General features: G+C 61.5%; 1 protein-coding gene across 1 annotated transcript; it reads left to right on the forward strand.

The window, feature by feature from the left end:
* On the forward strand, positions 1 to 27782 carry Muc2 (mucin 2, oligomeric mucus/gel-forming). Its single transcript, XM_087211491.1, has 48 exons — positions 1 to 115; positions 763 to 1033; positions 1802 to 1916; positions 2157 to 2247; positions 2331 to 2440; positions 2568 to 2778; positions 2902 to 3027; positions 3171 to 3288; positions 3366 to 3504; positions 3617 to 3724; positions 3791 to 3860; positions 3978 to 4115; positions 4194 to 4358; positions 4728 to 4822; positions 4993 to 5119; positions 5398 to 5653; positions 5881 to 5933; positions 6025 to 6125; positions 6398 to 6549; positions 6756 to 6894; positions 7360 to 7467; positions 7548 to 7727; positions 7808 to 8047; positions 8673 to 8829; positions 9058 to 9189; positions 9495 to 9642; positions 10035 to 10078; positions 10420 to 10626; positions 10930 to 10947; positions 11526 to 19847; positions 20495 to 20691; positions 20960 to 21134; positions 21517 to 21764; positions 22218 to 22401; positions 22605 to 22815; positions 23252 to 23430; positions 23741 to 23810; positions 23948 to 24045; positions 24144 to 24175; positions 24942 to 25119; positions 25332 to 25436; positions 25555 to 25595; positions 25692 to 25814; positions 25917 to 26015; positions 26571 to 26699; positions 26932 to 26971; positions 27158 to 27284; positions 27395 to 27782. The coding sequence occupies exons 1-48, from the start codon at positions 40 to 42 to the stop codon at positions 27624 to 27626; spliced, it is 14685 nt and encodes a 4894-aa protein (XP_087067617.1). The 5' UTR covers positions 1 to 39; the 3' UTR covers positions 27627 to 27782.

A 27782-nucleotide genomic window follows, 5' to 3' on the forward strand; every position in this document is an offset into this window, starting at 1 on the left:
CTGGCCCAGGTGCTCTCCGACTCACCCTTCTGAGCTGCCATGGGGCTGCCACTGGCCCGCCTGGTGGCTGCCTGCCTGGCCCTGGCCTCGGCTGGGGGCTTGGAGCTCCAGAGAGGTGAGGGGGCTGGGGGGTGGGCAGGGAAGAGCACAGCATCCTGGGGAGGGAGGCTAATGGTCCTGGGCACAGGAGTGGCCCACACCTGGCCTTCAGGGCTCCCAAGGACACTGGGGCCCAGGGGGCTCCAGCTACATGGGGGTCTTGGATCCCCAGCCACCCCTGAGAGGGGCCTGGCCAGGGTGGGTCCCAGGGACCTGAACCCATGAACAGAACAGCCCCACAGCTGAAGGGGCCGTTCCCAGGGGAAGGGGGAAGCAAGGGGTGCCCAGAGGAGCATGTGGGGGCCCCAGGTATCGGGGACTGTGGAGGGGAGGGGATTCAGGGTGCCACTCCGGGATGGGCTGTGTCCACCTGGTGGGGCGGCCTCAGCCAGAGTGCGCTGGCCCAGCCATTCCGCCAGGGTGGTGTAAAGCCACAGAGGCCGTGTCCCGGGGGCGGGGACCCTCCGAGGGCCCAGCCCAGGCCTCCTGCTGCAGGAGGGTGCGCGGCAGTGCCCGTGGGGTGCAGCCATGCAGACAGCATACATACAGACACCCCACCCCAGGCCAGGCAGCTGAGGACGGGCTCGGGGGGCTGCCGAGGCAGCTCTGGAGGGGCTTCTGGGGTCCGCCCGGGGTCTGGAGGCTCACCCCGTCCCCTCTCAGTGGGCCAGGCCCGAAGCCACAGCCACAACGTCTGCAGCACCTGGGGCAGCTTCCACTACAAGACCTTCGACGGCGACATCTTTCGCTTCCCCGGCCTCTGCGACTACAACTTCGCCTCTGACTGCCGGGACTCCTACAAGGAGTTCGCCGTGCACCTGAAGCGGGGCCTGGGCCAGGGCGGCGGCCCCCCCCAGGTGGAGTCTGTGCTGCTGACCGTCAAGGATGACACCATCTACCTCACCCGGCAGCTGGCGGTGGTGAACGGGGCCATGTGAGTGGGGCCGGCGTGCTCTTCCCTGCGACCCAACCACAGGGGCTCGCGGCCGCTCCTCCGAGGGCACAGGTGCCGGGGGGCTCTGCTGGCCCGCACCCCTGTGAGCCCCCTTCCGCGGTGGCATGTGGCCAGCAGGGAGGGACTTGGAGTTTGACTGGAGGTCAAGGGTTCAGCACACTCCGATGAGTCCCACCAGAGCCCACGGCAGGGGCTTCCTTGTGGGCCAGGCCCTCGGGCCACCAGGAGTCCCGAACAAGGAGTCTGGTGGCTGTGGAGCAGTTGGCCAGGCTCAGGTTACAGAAGTGGGCCAGCTGTCGTCCCCACACTGTCTCCAGAACAAGGCGGTCCTCTTGAATGGATTCCTGTCCAGCAGGTTCCTACCTGCTGGAGTTGCCCTTTTCCTGTTCCAGGGGTTCTGTTTTCCACCGGGCCCAGGTCTCTGGGTGGGTGGGTGGTGGCCGAGGGTGGGGTGGGGAGAGAACAGAGGTGAGGTGAGGCAGACACCTGAGCCCTGGGAGGGCCTGGGGGTCCCTGTAGCATCGGGAACGGGTGGAGATGCCCCACGGGCCAGGGTCTGGCCATGTCCCAAGGGAGCCGGCCGGCCCAGGGCAGAGACCCAGCCCAATCTGGCCGCTACCCTGGCCCAGGCTGACCATGGCTCCTGGGGTGGTCCTCGCCGAGGAGAGCACAGCTCTGCCAGGCAGCAGCCCCCAGAGAACACGCCATGGCCCTGGCTGGTGGTAACCCTGAGCCGCCGCCCTGCAGGGTCAGCACCCCGCACTACAGCTCGGGGCTGCTCATCGTGAAGAGCGACACTTACACCAAGGTCTACTCCCGAGCTGGCCTCTCGCTCATGTGGAACCGCGAGGATGCGCTTATGGTGGGCACAGTGGGTGGGCTGGTGGGGACGGCCCCCGAGGGACAGAGAGGGCTGCGCCCAGCCCTGGGAGGGGCCTCGGGCTGCAGGGAATGGGCTGGCTGTCACCTCTGTCTCTCGGGACCTCCCTGGTGCCGGACCCTGCTCTCCTCCCCACCTGCCCCCCTTAGGAGCTGGCTGGGCCTCAGGGCTCCCAGTGGCTGCCCTGGCCCCATGGTTATCCACCCTGTCCTATTCCTGAAGCTGGAGCTGGACAGCAGGTTCCAGAACCACACCTGCGGGCTGTGCGGTGACTACAACGGGCAGCAGACCTACTCAGAGTTCCTGTCGGAAGGTGGGCGTGGGCCTGGGCAGCACTTGGTGGGCTGCAGGTAGGGAGGACCGCAGTGGCCGCTGACCACTGACCTCTACGCCCAGGCGTAAGCTTCAGTGCCATTGAGTTTGGGAACATGCAGAAGGTCAACAAGCCCGAGGTGGTGTGCAAGGACCCTGAGGAGGCAGCCATGCCTGCGTCCTGCTCCGAGCACGTGAGTTGAGGGTGGGACCCCCTCCAGGGTACTGGGGTCCCCACATCTGCCGGCCTTGGGAGGGGATCCTTGTGCCCATGGGAGGGAGCAGGGGCACAAGCAGCCGCCCACCTGAGTCCCTCCCCAGCGCTCTGAGTGTGAGAGGCTGCTGACGGCCACGGCCTTCGAGGACTGCCAGGCCCGCCTGCCGCTGGAGCTGTACGTGCAGGCCTGTGTGCGTGACCGGTGCCAGTGCCCGCTCGGTGACAGCTGCGTGTGCAGCACCGTGGCTGAGTTCTCCCGCCAGTGCTCGCATGCTGGCGGCCGGCCTGGAAACTGGAGGACAGCCTCGCTCTGTGGTAGGTGCCGGGCCATCCTGGGCCTGGGGAGCCCGGGCAGGCCGGGAGCCAGGTCTGCGCCCAGCGCCTGGGTTCGGCCCTCGCCTGCCTGCTGGGCTGGCTCACAGCTGCCTTCCCTTCCAGCCAAGAGCTGCCCCGGCAACATGGTGTACCTGGAGAGCAGCTCCCCCTGCATGGACAGCTGCTCCCACCCGGAGGGCAGCAGCCTGTGCGAAGAGCACCCCATAGACGGCTGCTTCTGCCCTGAAGGTGTGTGCCAGGCACCCGACCCAGGGTCTGTGGGGCGCTGGGGTCCAGGCCAGGACTGGAGGTGCCTGGCTGGCAGCCCTGGCCTGGGGAGCCGGGGGCTCTCTGAGGCTACCGGGTGACACCCTGTCCTCGGCCTGTGCCAGGCACCGTGTATGACGACATCACGGGCAGTGGCTGCATCCCTGTCAGCCGGTGCCACTGCAAGCTCCACAGCCACCTGTATACACCGGGACAGGAGGTCACCAACGACTGCGAGCAGTGGTGAGTGCCAGCACCCAGGGCTCAGGCTGGGCAGGCTGGGGTACCGCGGGGCCTGACCCAGCCCCACTGCCTGGCAGCGTCTGCAACGCCGGCCGCTGGGTGTGCAAGGACCTGCCGTGTCCCGGGACCTGTGCCCTGGAGGGCGGCTCCCACATCACCACCTTCGATGGGAAGATGTTCACCTTCCACGGGGACTGCTACTACGTCCTGACCAAGGTGGCGGCGGGGAGCCAGGGCCGCGCGAGGGCGCCCGGGTGCCTTGGGCAGTGTGCGTGCCCATCCTGCGTTGGTGCTGGGTCCTGCTGCAGCGTCTCCTCCCTCCTCACAGGGCGACCACGACTCCTACACCCTGCTGGGCGAGCTGGCCCCGTGCGGAGCCACGGACACGCAGACCTGCCTGAAGACTGTGGTGCTGCTGGCCGACAGCAGGAAGAACGTGGGTGTCCCTCACCCCTGGGCTCCCCTGCGCCCTCCTGGCTCCTGACCCTGGCCCCTCCTGCAGGTGGTAGTCTTCAAATCGGACGGCAGCGTGCTGCTGAATGAGCTGCAGGTGACCCTGCCCCATGTGGCCGGTGAGCGCCCCCGCTGGGCCCTGGGCTTCCGGGGTGGGACCAGGCAGGGTGGGGCTGGTGCCTCTGTGGTGGGGGGGACATTCGGTGCCCCGTTTCTCACCGCATCCCACCCTGCAGCCAGCTTCTCCGTCTTCCGGCCATCCTCCTACCACATCGTGGTGAACACGGTCTTCGGGCTGCGGCTGCAAGTCCAGCTGGTGCCCGTCATGCAGCTCTTCGTGACACTGGCCCCGTCGGCCCAGGGGCAGGTGCAGGGTGAGTGCCCACCCAGTAAACGCCCCAACACCCCCAACGCCCCCTGCCCGGCTCCTCCCAACCCCATGCCCCCCACAGGCCTCTGTGGGGACTTCAACGGCCTGGAAAGCGATGACCTCAAGACATCGGGCGGGCTGGTGGAGGCCACAGGCGCCAGCTTTGCCAACTCCTGGAAGGCGCAGTCTGGCTGCCATGACAGGCTGGACTGGCTGGATGACCCCTGCTCCCTCAACATCGAGAGCGGTGAGGCCGGCCCCACAGACCCTGCCGCTGTGGCCTCGGGTGGGTGGGTGGGGAATGGAAGCGTGCTGGACGTGTGGAGGACCCTGGCTGGTGCCTGCTGCTCCCGCTCTGTGGCTGGCTTATGGGGACCCATGGAAGAGGGCCACATGGTAATCGCTGGGTGGTGGCCTTGCCCAGGGGCTGGCCTGGTGCCCAACAGCACGCCCTCCCCCCCGACACCCGACACCCCCCACAGGCAGGGCCCCCATCCTGCCTGGAGCTGCCCTGGTTTCACAGAGGGAGGAGGGGTCTGGGTCAGGGGCCCTGTCCACTGTGGGCAGGGACACGCGGAGGGGCAGCCCTTGCTGAGGGTCTGACCCCCACCGCCAGCCAACTACGCGGAGCACTGGTGCTCCCTCCTGAAGAAGACCGAGACCCCCTTTGGCAGGTGCCACCTGGAGGTGGACCCCACTGACTATTACAAGGTGGGTCTGTCCTCGCCATGCCCGCCCCTCGCCCCCGAGGCCTCAGCGGCCTGAGGACCAGCAGGGTGTGTGCGCTTGTGCATGAGCGTGCACCGGTGTGCGCGTGCACAGGGGCGTTGGGGCCACGGCCACTCCCTGCCTCACTCTCTGCTGCCTCAATTTCCATGCAGAGGTGCAAGTACGACACCTGCAACTGCCAGAACAACGAGGACTGCCTGTGTGCGGCTCTGTCTTCCTACGCTCGCGCCTGCGCTGCCAAGGGCGTCATGCTGTGGGGCTGGCGGGAGCGCGTCTGCAGTGAGTGTCCCGGGGAGTAGCAAGGAAGCGCGGCTTCCAGGGAGAGGGCCTCCTTGCAGCCGGCTCCCTGCTTCTGGCGGGAGCTCGGGGAGCTGCCCCCTGCTCTGCCTGCAAGGGCCCCTGATGGTGGCCAGGAGCTGTGGCGTCTGTTCCCAGCGAGGGTCCCAGGGTGGCTCCCTGACCCCTTGGCTGGGCAGGCACCTGCCAGAGCGGGGCTCAGGGACGGAAGCTGGAGCTGGCCTTCCTCTCCTCATGCCGGCCCTGCGGTCCCTTTGTAGACAAGGACGTGGACGCCTGCCCCAGCTCGCAGATATTCCTGTACAACCTGACCACCTGCCAGCAGACCTGCCGCTCACTGTCTGAGGGGAACGCCCACTGCCTGCAGGGCTTTGCGCCCCTGGATGGTTGCGGCTGCCCAGACCACACCTTCCTGGACCAGAAGGGTCGCTGTGTGACCCAGGCCAAATGCTCCTGCTACCACCATGGGCTCTACTTGGAGGCAGGGGATGTGATTCTGAGACAGAACGAGCGCTGGTGAGTGTCATGACCAGGGCAGAAGGAGGGCACAGCGTGGGTGGGGGCTGCTTCCAGGTCTCTGCCCCCAGATGAGACAGAGGAGCTCCACTGGGGGGCCAGATGCCCCAAGGGTGCACAGGTGCCGGGGCCAGGCTGGCTTCTGTCCCTGTGCGGTGGTGGCTTCTCATGACCATCTTTTGTGGGGACGGTGCCTGGGCCCTGTTTACCCTCACCTCTGCTTGCAGCATTTGCCAGGACGGGAGGCTGAGCTGCAGGCCTGTCCAGCTGATCGGGCACAGTAAGTGGGTGCTGCCCTGTGCGTGTCTGCTTACCCTGCCCCTGGGGCCCCTAACTTCAGCCTGAGCTAAGGAAGACTTTCCACCCCGCAGGCTGCAGGGCCCCAAAGATCGTGGCAGACTGCAACAATGTCACATCCCTGGCCACTCAGGAGGCCCGCCCCATCAGCTGCCAGACGCTGGTAGCTGGCTATGTGAGTCCCACTGCACCAGCTCGAGGGAGGGTAGGTGGGCTCCCAGCTGCTCCCAACCCCACCGGGGTCTGGATGTTGAGCCCTATGGCCCCTGCCTTATTGACAGCCATGCTTCCTGTCCCCGGGAATGCATGGCCTGGGAAGACAGCCTCCAGTGGTGGATCTGAGGGGGTCCCGGGGGCCAGGACACTGAGTTCCTCCCACCTGACATCTGCTCTGGACTCCTGGGGTGGCCTCGGTCTCACTGGACCCCACTTTCTGACTGCCCCTAGTACCACACGGGGTGTGTCAGTGGCTGCGTGTGCCCTGATGGGCTGCTGGACGATGGCCGTGGTGGCTGCGTGGTGGAGGAGGAGTGTCCGTGTGTTCACAACAAGGCCCTCTACCTCCCTGGAAGCAAGATCAAGTTGGACTGCAGCACCTGGTGAGCAGCTAGCCCTGTGTCCTGGAAAGGACCAGTCGGGCAGTGCCACTTGGTGACGGGGTGGCCTCTGTGTCTGCCGCCGGCCTGGGGCCAGTGGGGCCTGAGTGTGTCGGAGGCATCACTTTGAGGTGGTGTGGGCACCTGCCGGGGTCCTGCCCGGGCTGCCAAGGCTCACATGCCACTCAGGCTCCTCCCACCATCCTCAGCACCTGCCAGAGGGGACGCTGGGAGTGCACGAAGTCCGTGTGCCACGGCACCTGCTCCATCTACGGCAGTGGCCACTACGTTACCTTTGACGGGAGGCACTATGACTTTGACGGACACTGCTCCTACGTGGCTGTTCAGGTGAGCCTTGGACAGCACCGTGGCCCCTACTCTGCTGTCCTGGGGTACGGTGACCTAGAGGTGGGAGGGACCAGCCCTTCCTCAGCTCCAGACCCCACATTGGCAAGAGGATTTGGGTTTCTAGCAGCAAGCAGGGTAGGCATGCAGAGGCCCCTCCACCCTGTGGTTTGGGGACCTTCCTGCAGCCATGGGGAACAGGAAGCCTGTGTGTGTGTGTGTGTGTGTGTGTGTGGTTATGATGTCCCAGTGAGCACCCCAGCCCCGTCCCCGTACCCCTCCGGTGACACAGTTACCCCAGCCGACAGCCGACAGGAGGCGCTGAGGCTGGGTGAGTCGGGGTCAAGGTCCGGGCGGGGCCTTGCAGATGGGCAGAGGCAGGTCCAGGCCCTGCTGGCTGGCTGGCTGGGTGCTCCCTGGGTACCCACGTCCTGTCCACCCAGCTGATTCTACCCCGTGTGTCCCCAGGACTACTGTGGCCAGAACTCCACGGGCTCCTTCAGCATCATCACCGAGAATGTCCCCTGTGGCACCACTGGCGTCACCTGCTCCAAGGCCATCAAAATCTTCTTAGGGGTGAGTGTGGCCCACCCCAGGGGACAGGAGACCTGAGGAGACCCCCAGACATGGCCAGTGACTGGCATCTCCTCCTGCAGAGGACGGAGCTGAAGCTGGAGGACAAGCACAGTGAGGTGATCCAGCTGGAGGAGGGCCACTACACGGCCTACACCACGCGGGAGGTGGGCCAGTACCTGGTGGTGGAGGCCAGCATGGGCATCATCGTGATCTGGGACAAGAAGACCACCGTGTTCATCAAGCTGGCTCCCTCCTACAAGGTGGGGCCCTGGCCGGGCAGAGCACCCGTGTGCCCAGCTACACTGCCAGCTGTCCCCAACCCCTGCGTGCTTGTCCCCAGGGCTCCGTGTGTGGGCTGTGTGGGAACTTTGATGACCGTACCTCCAATGACTTCACCACACGGGACCACATAGTGGAGAACTGCGAGCTGGACTTCGGGAACAGCTGGAAGGAGGCCTCCACCTGCCCGGATGTGACCACCACCCCAGACCCCTGCACCCTAAACCCACACCGCCGCTCCTGGGCTGAGAAGCAGTGCAGCATCATCAAGAGCAGGGTGTTTGCCACCTGCCACAGCAAGGTGGGAGGGCCGTGGGTGGAGGCGGGGCTAAGGGCGGGACTTCCACCGGGGACCCTAGTAATAGGCTAGAGGAGGCTGGGTGCGGAACCACGGCAGGCAGAGCTCAGCTATTGGTGCACAGCATCTAGGGTGGGGCCTTGGGCACTGAGCCCTGCATGTGAGCCCAGTATAGACATCTGGAGGTGGTGGGCAGGGCTGAGAGAAGGGAGTGGGCATAGGTCAGGTGGGACTGCTTGCCTTCCCGCCACATTTTTGAGAGTCACCCAGCAGCACTGCTGTGATGCGCTTGTCCGTCAGCTTTGTCCGTCCACTTCTTTGGACACCTTTGACCACATGATCAGCCTTCTGTCTGAGACTCCTGGAAGAGCACTAGCCTCCCTCTGCTTTCCCTGGCCCACAGTCACCAGGGAGAGAGAAAGGACCTAACCCCTATCCCTAGACGGCCCCCAGCTGCAGACCGTAGGGCAGCGGCTGGTTTTAGCAGTGCGGTCTTACTGTTGAGGCCTGGAGACTTCCAGGGGTGGGTGACAGAGCTGCTACCAGCCTGGACTCTCTCTGGATACCCTCCCCAGATAGCCTCCCCTGGGTGTGGGTGCTGGGTCACTGATCCCTGTCCCTCCTCCAGGTGGACCCCAAAGTCTTCTACGAGGCCTGTGTGCATGACTCCTGCTCTTGTGACTCCGGCGGGGACTGCGAGTGCTTCTGCTCCGCTGTGGCCTCCTATGCCCAGGAGTGCACCAAGGAGGAAGCCTGCGTGTTCTGGAGGACGCCCGATCTGTGCCGTGAGTGCCTGCTGTCCAGGGTTACAGTCACGGGGGGCTGCACTCCTTCCCCGTCCCGGTGAGGGTGTGTGTGCCACCCACCTCCTGCCTCCCTGGGCACCCTTCCTCAGGCCGCCTCGGGACTGGGTTGGCAGGAGCCTGGTGGGCGTGTCCTGCCTATGCCCCGCACCTCAGCATCACCCGTGCTCCCCAGTCTGACCCCATCCCTGCCCCCTTGCTGCGCCCCAGCCATATTCTGTGACTACTACAACCCCCCCGACGAGTGCGAGTGGCACTATGAGCCATGCGGTGACCGCAGCTTCCAGACCTGCAGGGCCATCAGCGGGATCCATTCCAACATCTCTGTGTCCTACTTGGAGGGTGAGCGATGGCTCCAGGCCTTGGGGACAGCTGGAGACGGGCGGTCCAGGGTGTGTTCACGAGCAGTGAGCCGGAGTGAAAGCCCTGCCTTTCTGGCGGAGACAGAGAAGCAGCAGCTGACCCAGGGAGGTGGGGTGGGCTGTGGTGGGGACCCCAGGGTGGGGTGACCAGGCCCTGTCCTCCTGGCTCCTGGCCCTCACAGAGGACATCCCCAGGGAACAGCCTGTGGTATGGGGCTGACAGGGGCCTTGTGGCCTGGGGGGGTCCCCCATGGTGGTTCAGGCTCCGTGCCCTGTGCCCACCAGGCTGCTACCCCCGGTGCCCTGAGGACAGGCCCATCTACGATGAGGACCAGAAGAGGTGTACCACTGGGGACAAATGTGGCTGCTATGTCGAGGGCACCCACTATCCACCAGGAGCATCGATTCCCACCCAGGAGATCTGCGAGTCTTGGTACCTAAGCCCATGCTCCTCAGGGCCTGGGGGAGGCACAAAAACACATACACATGTGTGCACACACACAGACATAGCCACACACACATGGGTGCACATGCACACACATGCATGAGCAAGCCACATACACGGCATAGACACACACACATGGACACATGCCACCCCCACGCAGGTGCACACACAGCTACATGCACACACATATCAGCACACACCACACACATGTACACACGTGTGCACACATGCATGGAAGCACTCTGTGCCCTCTCCCTCTGGGCAGGGCTCCTTTCAAGGCCATGTCCTTGGGGACATGCCGGGCTTTGGGCTGGGCCTGGGGGTGGGGTATGTGTGAGTGGGGCCCTTGGAAGGTCTTCAGCTGTGCATTTCTTTTGTAGTGTGTGCACTGACTCCTCCCATGTGAGCTGCGGGTGGGATGAAGGTGAGTTGCTCTGTGCTGTTATTCCCAAGGTGGTAGCCAAGGGTCCCAACCTGGAGGCCATGGACTGCCCTGTGCCTGCTCTCCTGTTCCCAGGCTCTGCCCTCTTGGTGCCCAGGCTCATCTTCCTGGGCAGCAGAGCTGTAGGACTCACATCACACACTGCTGTTCCCTCTGGGAGCTGGTGCCCTGTGGTGAATTTCCATCACCCTGTGATCCAGCCTCTGTGTCTGAGGATGCCCCTTCAAATGGAGGGGTTCCAGGGACAGGGTCCTGTGAAGGTGTTTGTGCCCCACACGGGACAGCCTGGAAGCTTCGACAGTCCGTCTCCCTCCCACCCCCAGGGAAGGTTTTCAACTCTACCCAGGATGGTTTCTTCTGTTACGAAGAGACCTGTGGCCCCAATGGGACAGTGTACCAGAACTTCACCGTCTGTGCATCCACCACACTAACGCCATCCACCCTGGCGACTTCCACCTCAGTCCCCACCACCACAACCACCCACCTCACCACCACCACCAGCATCACCACCTCCATGACCTCCAGGACAGGTAAGGCCCTGGGCCACACACCTTTGCTGGGGCTCTTGCCTCTCCCGGCACCCAGCCTGCACACCTGACCCGGCATAGCCACCTTTGTTCTGCAAATTTCCTGCAAAACAAACTTGGGCAAAATAATCCTAAGGGTAAGGGGAACCAGAGGATTTCCTTAAGTAAACTCTTCTGTGTTTGCTCTGTGTTGAATCACAACTACCACTGAACAAGCCACCAGGGGTGTGACAGCCACAGAAAAAAATGTTTCAAATCATCTCTGACCACGTAACAGCGGCCTCTTTCTCCCTTGCTCTTTTGCAGTTTCAACCGCAATGCATCGTAAGTGGCCTTGGCTTTCCTTTCCAATGATAAACGGGGCCAAATGAGCACACCTTGCCAAATCCTGCCCTGGAGGCTGCCTTCAGGACTGGACAGAGGCCACACCGGGCGCCTCTGCTAGTGGGCCAGCGAAAGGTGTACGGGGTGACCTTTTTCACTGTGTGCCAAGCCTGGACTGGTGAGCGGGTCTGGGGCTGAGTGGGTGGCCACACTGTTGGCCGAGATGAACCCTGCCAGTCTTCCTTGTTGGGTGGGTGGCCTTTTTGTTACCATTTTTTGACACAAAGATTTGAAGAAAGCTGTGGACAGAGTGCTGAGTGTGACCTTCTAGACTGCTCCTGTCACACCAGATGTTTGGCCCCTTTCCCCTGGGCCTCAACTTATCTGTTATAAACAAGGGCGGAAGTGGTGTCTGGCTCTAAACCCTGATCCTACAACCTGGTCCTTGGGTGGTGGAGAGGCAGGGCAGCCATGACTGGGGGTGTCGTGGAGGTCACCTACTCCTCCAAGTTGCAGTGACCTCCCTGGAGGGACCTCTTCCCTTTACCAGTGACTGATACTGGGCTTTGTGTCCCCAGACCCGTGCTGCTTCTGGTCAGACTGGATCAACGAGGACCACCCGAGCAGCGGCAGTGATGGTGGTGACCATGAGACTTTTGACAGTGTCTGCGTGGCTCCTGAGAACATTGAGTGCAGGTCGGCCACCGAGCCTCACCTTAGCTGGGAGGTGCTGGGCCAGAAAGTCCAGTGTAATGTCACCAGTGGGTTCTTTTGTAAGAACGAAGATCAGTTTGAAAACGGACCATTCGAACTGTGTTATGACTATGAGATACGAGTTAATTGTTGCCTGCCAATGGAGTACTGTATCACGTCCAGCTCACCCACCTCTCCACCAACTACCACGCCAACCACAACGTCATCAACCACACCAGCGCCACCGACCACCATGCCAACCACGCCATCGACCACCACACCAACTACGCCGTCCACCACCACGCCAAACACACCATCGACCACCACGCCAACTACATCACTGACCACCACACCAGTCACGCTGTTGACCACCACACCAACCACGCGATCGACCACCACACCAACCACGCCACTGACCACCACACCAACCACACCATCATCAACCACACCAACGCCACCGACCACCACGCCAACCACGCCGTCGACCACCATGCCAACTACATCACTGACCACCACACCGATCACGCTGCTGAACATCACACCGACCACGCCGTCGACCACCACACCAACTATGCCATCAACCACCACGCCAACTATGCCGTCAACCACCACGCCAACCACGCTGTCGACCACCATGCCAACCACACCACCGACAACCACGCCAACCATGCCATCGACCACCACACCAACCACGCCGTCAACCACCACGCCAACTACATCATTGACCACCACACCAGTCACACCATTGACCACCACACCAGTCACACCACCGACCACCACACCAACCACACCATCAACCACCACGCCAACCACGCTGTCGACCACCACGCCAACCACTCCACTGATCACCACACCAACCATGCCATCGACCACCACACCAACCATGCCGTCGACCACCATGCCAACTACATCGCTGACCACCACACCAGTCACACCACCGACCACCACACCAACCACGCCATCGACCACCACACCAACCACACCGTCGACCACCACACCAACCACGCCGTCGACCACCACGCCAACTACATCACTGACCACCACACCAGTCATGCCACGGACCACACCAACCACGCCATCGACCACCACTCCAACCATGCCATCGACCACCATGCCAACCATGCCGTCAACCACCACACCAACCACGCCACTCACCACCACACCAACTATATCACTGACCACCACACTGACCACACCAACCACATCATTGACTACTACGAATACTATGCCCTCCCCCACCACACCAACAACACCATCAACCACCACAGCAGTTGTGCCACCAACTACTACATCAACCAGTCTGATAACCACCACACCTACCACACCAACTATACCTACCACTTCACCAACCACCACACCTACCCCTCCAACAACCACCAAAACTATCTCTCCATCAACCACTACACCTACCACCTCACCAATGACCACACCTACTACTCACTGTATATATTGCGAATGGACTGGCTGGGTGGATTCTGGTAAACCCGAATTTGTGAAGCCAGGGGGAGATTTTGAAAGGATTGAAAACATCTGTGGATATTTTGGGAGAGCTACTAACATCTCCTGCAGAGCTGTAGAGTATCCTAATACTCCAATTGAAGACCTTGGACAGGTTGTGACATGTGATACCTCCGATGGGCTGGTGTGCAGAAACGAAGACCAAAAGCCAGGTGGAGTCATTCCTCAGCCATTCTGCATCAATTATGAGATCAACGTTGAGTGCTGTTGGCCATGCGACTTAACAACTGTCCCCACCAGCCCTACCACCATTATCTCGACCACCACACTGGAGACCTCGACTACAACACCCACCACCACAGTAACCCCAACAGCCACAGCCCCCACCACAACCACAGAGACCACAACACCTGTCACCAAAACCACAGTGATACCAACCATCACAACAGAGACTCCAACCACTCTACCAATAACCACCACACGAGAGACCCCAACACCTACACCCACCAGCACAACCACAGAGACCATGACCACCACACCAGAGACCTCAACACCTACACCTACCACCACAACCACCACACCAGAGACATCAACACCTGCACCCACCACAGCCACAGAGATCACAACCACCACACCAGAGACCTCAACACCTACACCCACCACCACAACCACCACACCAGAGACATCAACACCTGTACCCACCACAACCACAGAGACCACAACCACCACACCAGAGACCTCAACACCTACACCCACTACCACAACCACCACACCAGAGACCTCAACACCTACACCCACCCCCACAGCCACCACACCAGAGACCTCAACACCTACACCTATCACCATAACCACTACATCAGAGAAATCAACACCTACACCTACTACCACAACTACAGAGACCACAAGCGCCACACCAGAGACCTCAACACCTACACCCACCTCCACAACCACCACACCAGAGACACCAACACCTGTACCCACCACCACAACCACAGAGACCACAACCACCACACCAGAGACCCCAACACCTACACCCACCACCACAACCACCACACAAGAGACCTCAACACCTGTACCCACCACCACAACCATAGAGACCACAACCACCACACCAGAGACCCCAACACCTACACCCACCACCACAACCACCACACCAGAGACTTCAACACCTATACCCACCACCACAACCACCACACAAGAGACCTCAACACCTGTACCCACCACCACAACCACAGAGACCACAACCACTACACCAGAGACTTCAACACCTATACCCACCACCACAACCACCACACAAGAGACCTCAACACCTACACCTACCACAACAACCACCACACCAGAGACCCCAACACCTACACCCACCTCCACAACCACCACACCAGAGATACCAACACCTGTACCCACCACCACAACCACAGAGACCACAACCACTACACCAGAGACTTCAACACCTATACCCACCACCACAACCACCACACAAGAGACCTCAACACCTACATCCACCACCACAACCACCACACCAGAGACATCAACACCTACACCTACTACCACAACCACAGAGACCACAACCACCACACCAGGGACCTCAACACCTACACCCACCACCACAACCACCACACCAGAGACATCAACACCTGCACCTACCACCACAACCATACAGACCACAACCATTACACCAGAGACCTCAACACCTACACCCACCACCACAACCACCACACCAGAGACCTCAACAACTACACCCACCACCACAACCACCACATCAGAGACATCAACACCTACACCTACTACCACAACCACAGAGACCACAACCACCGCACCAGAGACCTCAACACCTACACCCACCACCACAACCACCACACCAGAGACTTCAACACCTACACCCACCACCACAACCATACAGACCACAACCATTACACCAGAGACCTCAACACCTACACCTACCACCACAACGACCACACCAGAGACATCAACACCTGTACCCACTACAACCACAGAGACCACAACTACCACACCAGAGATCCCAACACCTACACCCACCACCACAACCACCACACCAGAGACTTCAACACCTATTCCCACCACCACAGCCACCACACTAGAGACCTCAACACCTGCACCCACCACAACCACAGAGACCACAACCACCACACCAGAGACCTCAACACCTACACCCACCACCACAACCGCCACACCAGAGACCCCAACACCTACACCCACCACCACAACCACCACACCAGAGACATCAACACCTACACCTACTACCACAACCACAGAGACCACAACAACCACACCAGGGACCTCAACACCTACACCCACCACCACAACCATAGAGACCACAACCACCACACCAGAGACCTCAACACCTACACCTACTACCACAACCACAGAGACCACAACCACCACACCAGAGACCTCAACACCTACACCCACCACCACAACCACCACACCAGAGACATCAACACCTGCACCCACCACCACAACCATACAGACCACAACCATTACACCGGAGACCTCAACACCTACACCCACCACCACAACCACCACACCAGAGACATCAACACCTACACCTATTACCACAACCACAGAGACCACAACAACCACACCAGGGACCTCAACACCTACACCCCCCACCACAACCATAGAGATCACAACCAGCACACCAGAGACCCCAACACCTACACCCACCACCACAACCACCACACCAGAGACCTCAACACCTACACCCACCACCACAACCACCACACCAGAGACATCAACACCTACACCTATTACCACAACCACAGAGACCACAACAACCACACCAGGGACCTCAACACCTACACCCACCACCACAACCACCACACCAGAGACATCAACACCTGCACCCACCACCACAACCACCACATCAGAGACTTCAACACCTACACCCACCACCACAACCACCACACCAGAGACATCAACACCTACACCCACCACCACAACCATAGAGACCACAACCACCACACCAGAGACCTCAACACCTACACCCACCACCGCAACCACAGAGACCACAACCACCAGACCAGAGACCTCAACACCTACACCCACCACCACAACCACAGAGACCACAACCACCACACCAGGGACCTCAACACCTACACCTACCACCACAACCACCACACCAGAGACATCAACACCTACACCTACTACCACAACCACAGAGACCACAACCACCACACCAGAGACGACAACACCTACTCCCACCACCACAACCACCAGACCAGAGACACCAATACCTGTACCCACCACCACAACCACCACACCAGAGACATCAACACCTACACCTACTACCACAACCACAGAGACCACAACCACCACACCAGAGATGACAACACCTACTCCCACCACCACAACCACCAGACCAGAGACACCAATACCTGTACCCACCACCCCAACCACCACACCAGAGACCCCAACACCTACACCCACCACCACAACCACCACACCAGAGACATCAACACCTACACCCACCACCACAACCACAGAGACCACAATCACTACACCAGAGACCTCAACACCTACACCTACTACCACAACCACAGAGACCACAACAACCACACCAGGGACCTCAACACCTACACCCACCACCACAACCACAGAGACCACAACCACCACACCAGAGACATCAACACCTACACCCACCACCACAACCACCACACAAGAGACCTCAACACCTGTACCCACCACCACAACCACAGAGACCACAATCACTACACCAGAGACCTCAACACCTACACCTACTACCACAACCACAGAGACCACAACCACCACACCAGGGACCTCAACACCTACACGCACCACCACAACCACCACACAAGAGACCTCAACACCTGTACCCACCACCACAACCACAGAGACCACAACCACTACACCAGAGACCTCAACACCTACACCTACTACCACAACCACAGAGACCACAACCACCACACCAGGGACCTCAACACCTACACCTACCACCACAAGCACCACACCAGAGACCTCAACACTTACACCTACCACCAAAACCACCACATCAGAGACACCAACACCTACACCTACTACGACAACCACAGAGACCACAACCACCACATCAGAGACACCAACACCTACACCTACTACGACAACCACAGAGACCACAACCACCACACCAGAGACCTCAACACCTACACCTACTACCACAACCACAGAGACCACAACCACCACACCAGAGACGTCAACACCTACTGCCACCAGACCAGAGACACCAACACCTGTACCCACCACCACAACCACAGAGACCCCAACCACCACACCAGAGACCCCAACACCTACACCCACCACCACAAACACCACACCAGAGACATCAACACCTACACCCACCACCACAACCATAGAGACCACAACCACCACACCAGAGACCCCAACACCTACACCCACCACCACAACCACCACACCAGAGACCTCAACACCTACACCCACCACCACAACCACCACACCAGAGACATCAACACCTACACCTATTACCACAACCACAGAGACCCCAACCACCACACCAGAGACCCCAACACCTACACCCACCACCACAACCACCACACCAGAGACATCAACACCTACACCCACCACCACAACCATAGAGACCACAACCACCACACCAGAGACCTCAACACCTACACCCACCACCACAACCACAGAGACCACAACCACCAGACCAGAGACCTCAACACCTACACCCACCACCACAACCACCACACAAGAGACCTCAACACCTGTACCCACCACCACAACCACAGAGACCACAGCCACCACACCAGGGACCTCAACACCTACACCCACCACCACAACCACAGAGACCACAACCACCACACCAGAGACCCCAACACCTACACCCACCACCACAACCACCACACCAGAGACCTCAACACCTACACCCACCACCACAACCACCACACCAGAGACATCAACACCTATACCTATTACCACAACCACAGAGACCACAACAACCACACCAGGGACCTTAACACCTACACCCACCACCACAACCATAGAGACCACAACCACCACACCAGAGACCCCAACACCTACTGCCACCAGACCAGAGACACCAACACCTGTACCCACCACCACAACCACAGAGACCCCAACCACCACACCAGAGACCCCAACACCTACACCCACCACCACAACCACCACACCAGAGACCTCAACACCTACACCCACCACCACAACCACCACACCAGAGACATCAACACCTACACCTATTACCACAACCACAGAGACCCCAACCACCACACCAGAGACCCCAACACCTACACCCACCACCACAACCACCACACCAGAGACATCAACACCTACACCCACCACCACAACCATAGAGACCACAACCACCACACCAGAGACCTCAACACCTACACCCACCACCACAACCACAGAGACCACAACTACCAGACCAGAGACCTCAACACCTGCACCCACCACCACAGCCACAGAGACCACAACCACCAGACCAGAGACCTCAACACCTGTACCCACCACCACAACCACAGAGACCACAGCCACCACACCAGGGACCTCAACACCTACACCCACCACCACAACCATAGAGACCACAACCACTACACCAGAGACCTCAACACCTACACCTACCACCATAACCACCACACCAGAGACCTCAACACCTACACCCACCACCACAACCACCACATCAGAGACATCAACACCTACACCTACCACCACAACCACAGGGACCACAACCAACACACCAGAGACCTCAACAACTACACCCACCACAACCACCACACCAGAGACGCCAACACTTACACCCACCACCACAACCACAGAGACCACAACCACCACACCAGAGACCCCAACACCTACACCCAGCACCACACCAGGGACATCAACACCTGCATCCACCACCACAACCACAGAGACCACAACCACTACTCCAGAGACTTTAACACCTACACCCACCACCACAACCACCACACCAGAGACACCAACACCTGTACCCACCACCACAACCACAGAGACCACAACCACTACTCCAAAGACTTCAACACCTATACCCACCACCACAACCACCACACAAGAGACCTCAACACCTACACCTACCACCACAACCACCAGACCAGCAACCTCAACACCTACACCCACCACCACAACCACCACACCAGAGACACCAACACCTACACCCACCACCACAACCACCACACCAGAGACACCAACACCTACACCCACCACCACAACCACCACACCAGAGACATCAACACCTACACCCACCACCACAAGCACCACACCAGAGACCTCAACACCTACACCCACCACCACAAGCACCACACCAGAGACCTCAACACCTGCACCCACCACCACAACCACAGAAATGACAACCACCACACCAGAGACTCCAACCATTTCCTCTGCCACCACAACCACAGAGACCACAACCCCCACCCCCATATCCACCACTACATTTACCCCAACCACTACAACCCCAGAGACGGTGACCCCAACCCCAGTGTCCACCACCACAGGGACCCCCACCACCACACTCAACACAACCATGAGGACCACAACTCCTACATCTGCCTCTGCCACCCCCACACCTCCTCCTGTGCCAACAACCACTGCGGTCACCTCCACCCAGACCAGTTTCTCTTCGATTGAGCCGACCACACTGGAGACCACACCAATCAAGTCTTCCAGCCTTGGTTGGGAGACTGGTGCCTCCACTGCTGTCTACTGCTGCTATTTGAATGGCACCTACTATGACCCAGGTACCCATGTTGTTCCCAACTAACGCTCAGGCAGCTGAGGATGGTTTTGTTCCCTGCTCTTCCTGCTAGGCCAGGAACCAGGGTAAGGTCCTGACTAGCAGCTTGGTCCAGAGTTAGGAGGATGGTGCTGGGAGGACATCTCCCTGCCCCCGGGCCAGTGTCCCCCGAGGTGATGGGGTGGGTAGGCTGTGAGGACTCCACCCAAGTCGGGGCATGGTGGGCATCTTAGTCCCTTTTCTGCTGCTATAACGACATACTGAGCCCAGGCAAGCTATGAAGGCTAGCGTTTTGTTTAGGGCGCAGTTTGGGGGCTGGAAATCCAGGAGCAGGGTGCTGGCTCCATGATGTGTCCGAAGGCATCCCAGGGTGAGGCTGAGCAGGCCTGCTAGCTCAGGTGTCCATCTGTCTGCTTCTTATACAAAGCCACTAATGCCATGTAGGGGCCTCTCCTGAGAACCTCTGGGGTTCTGCCTACCTCCCAGCGCCCCTCCTAATGCCCCTAACATATGAATTGCAGCACTGACTCAGGGAGTTTTTGGGGACAGGTTGACACCAGGCAGGGGCTCCCTCCTGTAGCCCCCGTGGGATCTGCAGTGCCAGCCCTGCCTCTGGGCAGTGTGAGGACAGAGTCTTTCTCTCCCCTGCAGGTGATCTGGTGTACAATGGGACCCATGGGAACACCTGCTATTATGTAAACTGCTCCCTGGACTGCACCCTCCAGTTCTTCAACTGGTCCTGCCCATCCACACCCTCCCCAACACCCTCGACGCTCTCCACACCAGCGTCCAGCAAACCAGTCACTACCAATCCTTCCGGGTGCCTAGACTTCATTCCTCCAAGAGAGGTCAGTGGACAGGGCTGGCTGTGTCCCCAGCACCGCGTGGGTCTGTGTGCAGGTTCCGAGGCCGGAGGTGCCACCTCTCCTGGCCCCGGTGCTCCACCACCTTGCCCGCACCATCCCCGGGGGTGAGGCTCCCCATGGCCTCTGGGTGCAGGGTCCCTTCATGCCGCACCTGCCTCACTTCCCCGGGTGGCTGCTGCCCCGGGGTCCAGGAAGCTGCCCTTGGCCTCCAGCCCCGAGTGCAGCCTGGCTGACGCCCTCCGTGCCGCAGGAGAATGAGAGCTGGTGGCTGTGTAACTGCACAATGGCCATCTGCAAGCATGACAATGTGGTGGAGATCGTGGAGGTGGAATGCAAGCCGCCGCCCATGCCCACCTGCTCCAACGGCCTCAAGCCCGTGCAAGTCATGGACCCAGACGGCTGCTGCTGGCACTGGGAGTGTGACTGTGAGCCTCATCCTCCCGGGCCACCTCCTCTGGGCGGGTGCTGTGGGCCAGTCTCCTGGCGTGGGGGGCCTGGGGCTTTTCGGGCTCGGACCCTGATTGCTAAGAGCTGCTGAGGGCCAGACGCACAGTCCCGGCCTGCTCACTCACAGCCGCCCTGTGTAGGGCAGGGGAAGGGTTGTCCAGTGGGGCAGGGCCACTGCCTCTGGAATGAGGTGCTTCCGGGATCAGGAGCCCCTCAGCCCTGCAGAGGGGTGTGGTGGCCTGAGCAGGGGGACGCTCACTCTTCTGGGGCTCAGGCGCCCAGGGTCCCTGCCTGGGAACCAGGCTCTTCAAGCCCCTCAGCTCCCGCTGGCTCCTGGAACCACCTCCCCGACCCCCACAGGCTATTGCACGGGCTGGGGGGACCCGCACTTCGTCACCTTCGACGGGCTCTACTACAGCTACCAGGGCAACTGCACCTACGTGCTCGTGGAGGAGATCACCTCCACAGTGGACAGCTTCGGTGTCTATATCGACAACTACCACTGCGATGTCAATGACAAGGTGTCCTGCCCCCGCACGATCATCGTGCGCCACGAGACCCAGGAGGTGCTGATCAAAACTCTGCAGATGACGCCCATCAAGGTGCAGGTATGTGGGGGCGTCCACGCTGAGCATGGCACGGGCTCCATCTCACCGTGGTCCAGGAGGCAGAGGACTGGGCTGCAGGGCTGGAGCCTGGGAGAGGGCTGGGGCCTCGCTCAAGGACACATTCAGCTCCTCTCGCAGGCCCCCATGTGTGTCCCTGTGCCCGCCATGCAGCCCACTTGTGCTGCAGCTGCCTCCCCAGCACAGGAGGGCTGATGGGGCACTGTGCATAGCTGCATCCCCCTCCCCTGCAGCAGCAGGCCCTGTGGTCACCAGGCCTGACATCCTGCCTCCTGTGTGGGCTCACCGGAGGGGATTTTCCCCAGCTCAACTGGGACCAGCTGGGCAGCGTTTGTCCCAGGCAATGGCGTGGAAGCAGGAGGGGGCAGGGCCCCAGGGGAGGGCCACGAGCGTGGCAGACCCCAGTGGCCCTCCTGACACTCATGCTGGCTGCAGGTGCAGGTCAACAAGCAGGTGGTGGCCCTGCCCTACAGGAAGTACGGGCTGAAGGTGTACGAGTCGGGCATCAACTTCGTGGTGGACATCCCCGAGCTCGGAGCCCTCATCTCCTACAACGGCCTGTCCTTCTCCATCAGGCTGCCCTTCCAGCGCTTTGGCAACAACACCAAGGGCCAGTGCGGTGAGCCCCGGGCCCCTGCGCCCACCCGGCTCTGGGTCTCCCGCTCCTCTGCTTGGGGCCACTGTCCTGGGTTCGATCCCTTGGGGACCCAACAGCAGCTGGCCTGGCTTGGTCGGTGCCCTCAGGCCCGGCTAAGGTGGAGAGGGGCTGGCCCGGGCTTCGGGGACCTGGCCTGGGAGCAATGCAGCCCTTCTCCTCCACAGGCACCTGCACCAACAGCACTGCAGACGACTGCGTGCTGCCCGGCGGGGAGGTCACCTCCAACTGCGAGCTGGCCGCTGACCAGTGGGTGGTGAACGACCCCTCCAAGCCACTCTGTGCCCACACTGACTTCACCACCCAGCGCCCAGCTGTCACACCGACTTTGCTAGAGAACTGCACCTCATCTCGCATCTGCAACCTCATCAAGGACAGGTGACCCGCCCGGCCCCCTGCTGGATGGCGGCCCGGGCCTCGGGGAGTGGCAGGGCTTCTGTGCTTGCTGAAGTCGACGGTGGCTGGGACAGAGCCTCGGTGGCACAGTGGGTGGGCACCAGTCCAGGGGCTCTTTGACCCTGTCTCTGCTGCCTCCTGGCACAGTGTGGCCCCGGATGACCAGGTGACCAGGCGAAGCTGGCATGCAGGGCTGATGTTGGGGGGCTTGGGCTTGGAAACAGTGTGGGCCCAGAGTCGGTGGCCACACTGCTGGTGCTGTGTGGAGGCTGGGGCCTCTCTGCCCCATCCTGGGGTGCCACGTCCTTGGGACACAGTGCCCGGCTCCTCCCCTCCCTCTCTGGTGATGTGGGCTCCGGAGGGTCCGGGCCGGGAGGTGAGGCAGACAGGCGCAATGTGACCCACGCCTCCCTTTCAGCTTGTTTGCCCAGTGCCACCCCTGGGTGCCCCCCCAGCACTACTACGAGGCCTGCGTGTTCGACAGCTGCTTTGTGCCAGACTCGGGCATGGAGTGCGCCAGTGTGCAGGCCTACGCAGCCCTCTGCTCCCAGCAGGGTGTCTGTGTGGACTGGCGGGGACACACTGACAAGGCCTGTGGTGAGTGGCCTCAACCCCTCCCCTGGCCTGACCCGGGAAGGGTGTCCGGGCCCTGCGGTGCCCACTCAGCTGGAAGTCAGAGCCCGGTGGGCTTTGATCAGACCTTCGGGCAGCTGGGTGTGAGGCCAGGGCTGCGGCCTCAGGTGGGGAAGGAGAGCCTGAGAGGCCGCGTTCTGCCCTGGGAGTTCTGGCTTGCCCTGCAGGTGTGGGCACCACCGCCCAGCTGGGGACCGCTTAGGGGTCGCAGGAGGGCGGGGTCCTATGTGGGCAGGAGGGGCTGCTCTCCACCTCCCGTGCTTCCCTCCCGCAGCTGTCACGTGCCCAGCTCACAGGCGGTACCAGGCCTGCGGGCCCACAGAGGAGCCCACCTGCCAGTCAAGGTAGGCGGCTTGGGAATTGGCAGGAGAGGGTCCCAGCCGGCTCTGAAGCACCCTCAGAGCCCCACCCCCCGAGCCCGCTCCAAAGGGCCCTGGAGCCCTGCCCCTCACCACCCTCTGAGGGCCCCTCCACCCCTCAGCTCCCCACAGAATTCCTCGATCCTGGTGGAAGGCTGCTTCTGTCCTGAAGGCACCACGAACTATGCCCCTGGCTATGACATCTGTGTGAAGATGTGCGGTAGGCCGTGCCCTGCCTCAGTGTCGGGATGGGGCTGGGGGTGCCTGAGGCTGACCCCAGGTGCTGTGCTAACAGGGTGGTTTCCTCTCTCCCCCCAGGCTGTGTGGGACCAGACAATGTGCCCAGAGAGGTAGGCCCTCCCTCTCGGGCTGGGGGTGGGATTCCCCGCCAAGTCCAGAGTTTGGGGAGGGGGGTGGGCCAGGCTGAAGAGGACAGGAGAACCGCGAGTCTCGAAGACTGAGCAGTGAGCGTTTAAGTTCGGGAGGAGGGAGCAGGGAATCCACACATCCCGCTGGTTCGTTCTTCTATCCGTCCCTCCGCCCCCTCAGCTGCCTGTCCAACACTTCGTCCACCCGTTACCCGCCCCCCCTTCACCATCCGTCCATCTGTTGTCCCCCACCCATCACCCACCCTCCTTTCACCCCTCCCTCCATCCACGGATCCACCCCGTCACCCACGTGCCTGTCAGTCCCTCTACCCGCCCGCCCGCCCATCTGTTAGTCCGTCTGTCTGTGCACCACCCATCACCCTCCCTCTGCCTATCGTGCAGCCGCCTTTCCTCCCACCGCCCCGCATATGCCTTGTGGTCACCTCAGTGGCGTCTGTGTCCCTGCGAGTGGCCATGGCCATGTGGTCGACTCCCTACCGCCCCGGGTGATAGTGGGGTGCTTCTGCCGTGTGCCAGGCCACGCTGGCGGGTGCTGGGGGCTGGTGCTGGCTGTGACGTCTCAGCCTGGTGCCCTGACTGAGCAGCCCCGACCCATCCCATGAGCTGTCCTGTGGCCGAAGAGGTGGTGAGGGCACGACTTGCCCCTGGCCGCTCGGCCGGGCCCTGGTGCAGCGGGCCGTGGCGAAGCTGGGCCTCCTCTTCCTCGCTTGCCCTGTCTTCCCTGCAGTTTGGGGAGCGCTTTGTCTTCGACTGCAAGGACTGTGTCTGCCTGGAGGGCGGCAGTGGCATTGCCTGCCAGCCCAAGAAGTGCAGCCAGGAGGCCCAGCCCACGTGCGAGGCAGAGGGCACCTACCTGGTCACCGAGGTCAACCCGGCCGACACCTGCTGCAACGTCTCCTCGTGCAGTAAGGCTGCCCGGGGCAGGGGCAGGGTGGGCGGGGGCGGGGGCGGGGGCGGGGGCGGGTCCCTCCCAGCCCGGGCTCACTGCCGCCCTCTGTGGGTGGGGCTCCTGCTGCCCCCTTTGCTGAGCTCAGGGTGTGCCCGGCCGAGAGGTGGGCTGCTTTGGGAGGGTGGGGCCCTCAGAAGCTGGGAGCCTCACGTCCCTGTCCCACCTCAGAGTGCAACACCAGCCTGTGCAAAAAGGAACCCCCTTCGTGCTCTCTGGGCTTTGAGCTGAAGAGCAACATGGTGCCCGGGCAGTGCTGCCCGGTCTACTCCTGCGGTGAGTAGGGGCGGGGAGCAGGGGGAGGCAGGAGGAGGAAAGCCCCCTGGGGCCTTCCATGTGCGCCCTGTGCCTCCAGTGGCAGGCTTCTGATGGCCTTTCTGCTCTTTCTCCCCAGAGCCCAAGCAGGTGTGCGTGCACAAGAATGCAGAGTACCAAGTGAGTGCCAGGCTGGGGCGGGTGTGTGGCAGTACAGTGCGTCCTGGGTCGGGCTGGGGTGCTGGGGTCCTCACCACCTGCCCCCCATGTCCGCAGCCCGGATCCCCAGTGTACTCCTCCAAGTGCCAGAACTGCATGTGCACCCAGGAAGTCAACAGCAGCACCCAGCTCAACATCATCGCCTGCACCCATGTGCCCTGCAATGTCTCCTGCGACCCGGTAAGCCTCGCCTCCTTCCTGCTGTTCCCGCCTGTCTCCCTCTCCCTCCTGCCCATGTCACCCTCCCCAGCATGGAGCTCAGCCTCCTCATCTGTGTCCCAGGGCTTTGAGCCTGTGGAGGCCCCCGGCGAGTGCTGCAGGAAGTGTCAGCAGACCCACTGCGTCATCAGCTTGCCAAGTGGCCAGCCCGTCATCCTGAAGGTGCACAGATGCCACCCCTCTGGCTGAGGACGCCCAGTCCAGGGCACTGTGGGGTGGGGGTGTCCCAGGGCTGCAGCAGCAGAGGATGGTGACCGGTGGCCTAGAACAAAGGAGCAGATCTCCTGGTTCCGGAGCTTCCAAGTCCAGGCTGGGGGCCCTGGGAGGACCCTGCCTGCCGCCTCCACTCCCGGGCTCCAGGCGTTCGGGCCTGGGCCCCATCATTCCAGCCTCCGCCTGTGCCCCCATCTGCCTCCTCTGCCTCTTGCAAGGCACTCACCACTGGATGAGGGCCACCCAACTCAGGAGGGTCTCTTCTTGAGACCCTTCACTGATGACATCTTCCAGGGCCCTTTTCCCAAATAAGCTCGCTCCCTGGTTTTGGGGAGTCGGACGTGGCTATGCCTTTTTGGGGAGCCACAGACAGGTGCCTCTTAGCCAGAGGCTGGCCTCCCGTCTGGGGCTGCACCTGCAGGGGCTCCTGGCTCCTGGTTTCCTGGGTCGGCCTCTGGGGTTCCCCGGCCCATGGGGCTCACCCTGGCCCTGCTCGGCCCGCAGCCTGGGGCCATAGAGAGGAACTCCGACAACAACTGCACCTTCTTCAGCTGTGTGAAGATCCACAACCAGCTCATCTCCTCCGTCTCCAACATCACCTGCCCGGACTTTGACCCCAGGAGCTGCGTCCCGGTGAGGGGCCAGCAGGGCACTGGCTGTGCTCTCCCTGGAGTGGGGGACCCTGCTCTTCTGGGGGGGACTGGTCCCCTGGGCTGGGACAGTGGCGGCTGGCCTGTCTGCAGCTGGCCAGGCGGGGAGCTGGCCCTCCTGCCCCCTCTGCACTGCTACCCCGCCCCACCCCTGCACCCCCACCCCCCAGGAAGGGGCGCCCAGCCCTGTCCCGCTCATTCTGCTCTCCCTCCAGGGCTCCATCACACTCATGCCCAACGGGTGCTGCAGGAAATGTGAGCATCAGAGACAGGTGGCCCGGGGAGGGAGGCAGGGAGGGTGCCTCCAGCCATCCGACCAGGGCACTGCAGGGAGCAAGCCCCTTCCCAGGCAGAGGAGGAAGGAGCCCTGTGGGAGGGCCGAGGGCTGGTTGTGCCTGCGTTGGGGCCTGGTGTGAGACCCTGCCCGTGCCCCTGCCCCAGGCATCCTTCTAAATGAGACCAGGGTGCCCTGCTCCACCATCCCGGTTGTCAAGGAAATTTCATACGCTGGCTGTGCCAAGAATGTCAGCACCAACTACTGCTCCGGGTCCTGTGGGACGTTCGCCATGTGAGTGGCTGCTCTTGAGCCCTGTGGGGTCGGGGAGGAACCACAAAGAGGCCCAAGAAGGTCGGGCTGGCACTGCCTGGACGAAGCCCTCACTGAGCCCTCCCTCCCAGGTACTCGGCCAGCGCGCAGGCCCTGGATCACCTCTGCTCCTGCTGCAAGGAGGAGACGACCGTCCAGCGCCAGGTGGCCCTGGACTGTCCCAACGGAGGCTCGCTGAACCACACCTACACGCACATCGAGAGCTGCCTGTGCCAGGAAAGCGTGTGTGGGCTCCCGCAGGCCCAGCAGGCCCAGCAGGCCCGTGTGCGGCGGGCCAGCCCCCAGCTTCTGGACAGGGCATGAGTGGCAATGCCCTCCTGCATCCCGCCCCATCCCGCCTCACCCGCAGGCCCTCGAAGTTTCCTCTCCCTCTGCTTGGTTTCCTCACTGCAGATATTTATTTTCTGAGTTTGTCTGATCTTCCGCTTCCTGGTAATAAACTCATGCAGAGGCGCTGTG

This window comes from Heterocephalus glaber, unplaced genomic scaffold (genome assembly GCF_053883595.1).
Source record: "Heterocephalus glaber isolate CG9 unplaced genomic scaffold, H.glaber_assembly_v1.0 deba00001428, whole genome shotgun sequence".
Classification (NCBI taxonomy): domain Eukaryota; kingdom Metazoa; phylum Chordata; class Mammalia; order Rodentia; family Bathyergidae; genus Heterocephalus; species Heterocephalus glaber.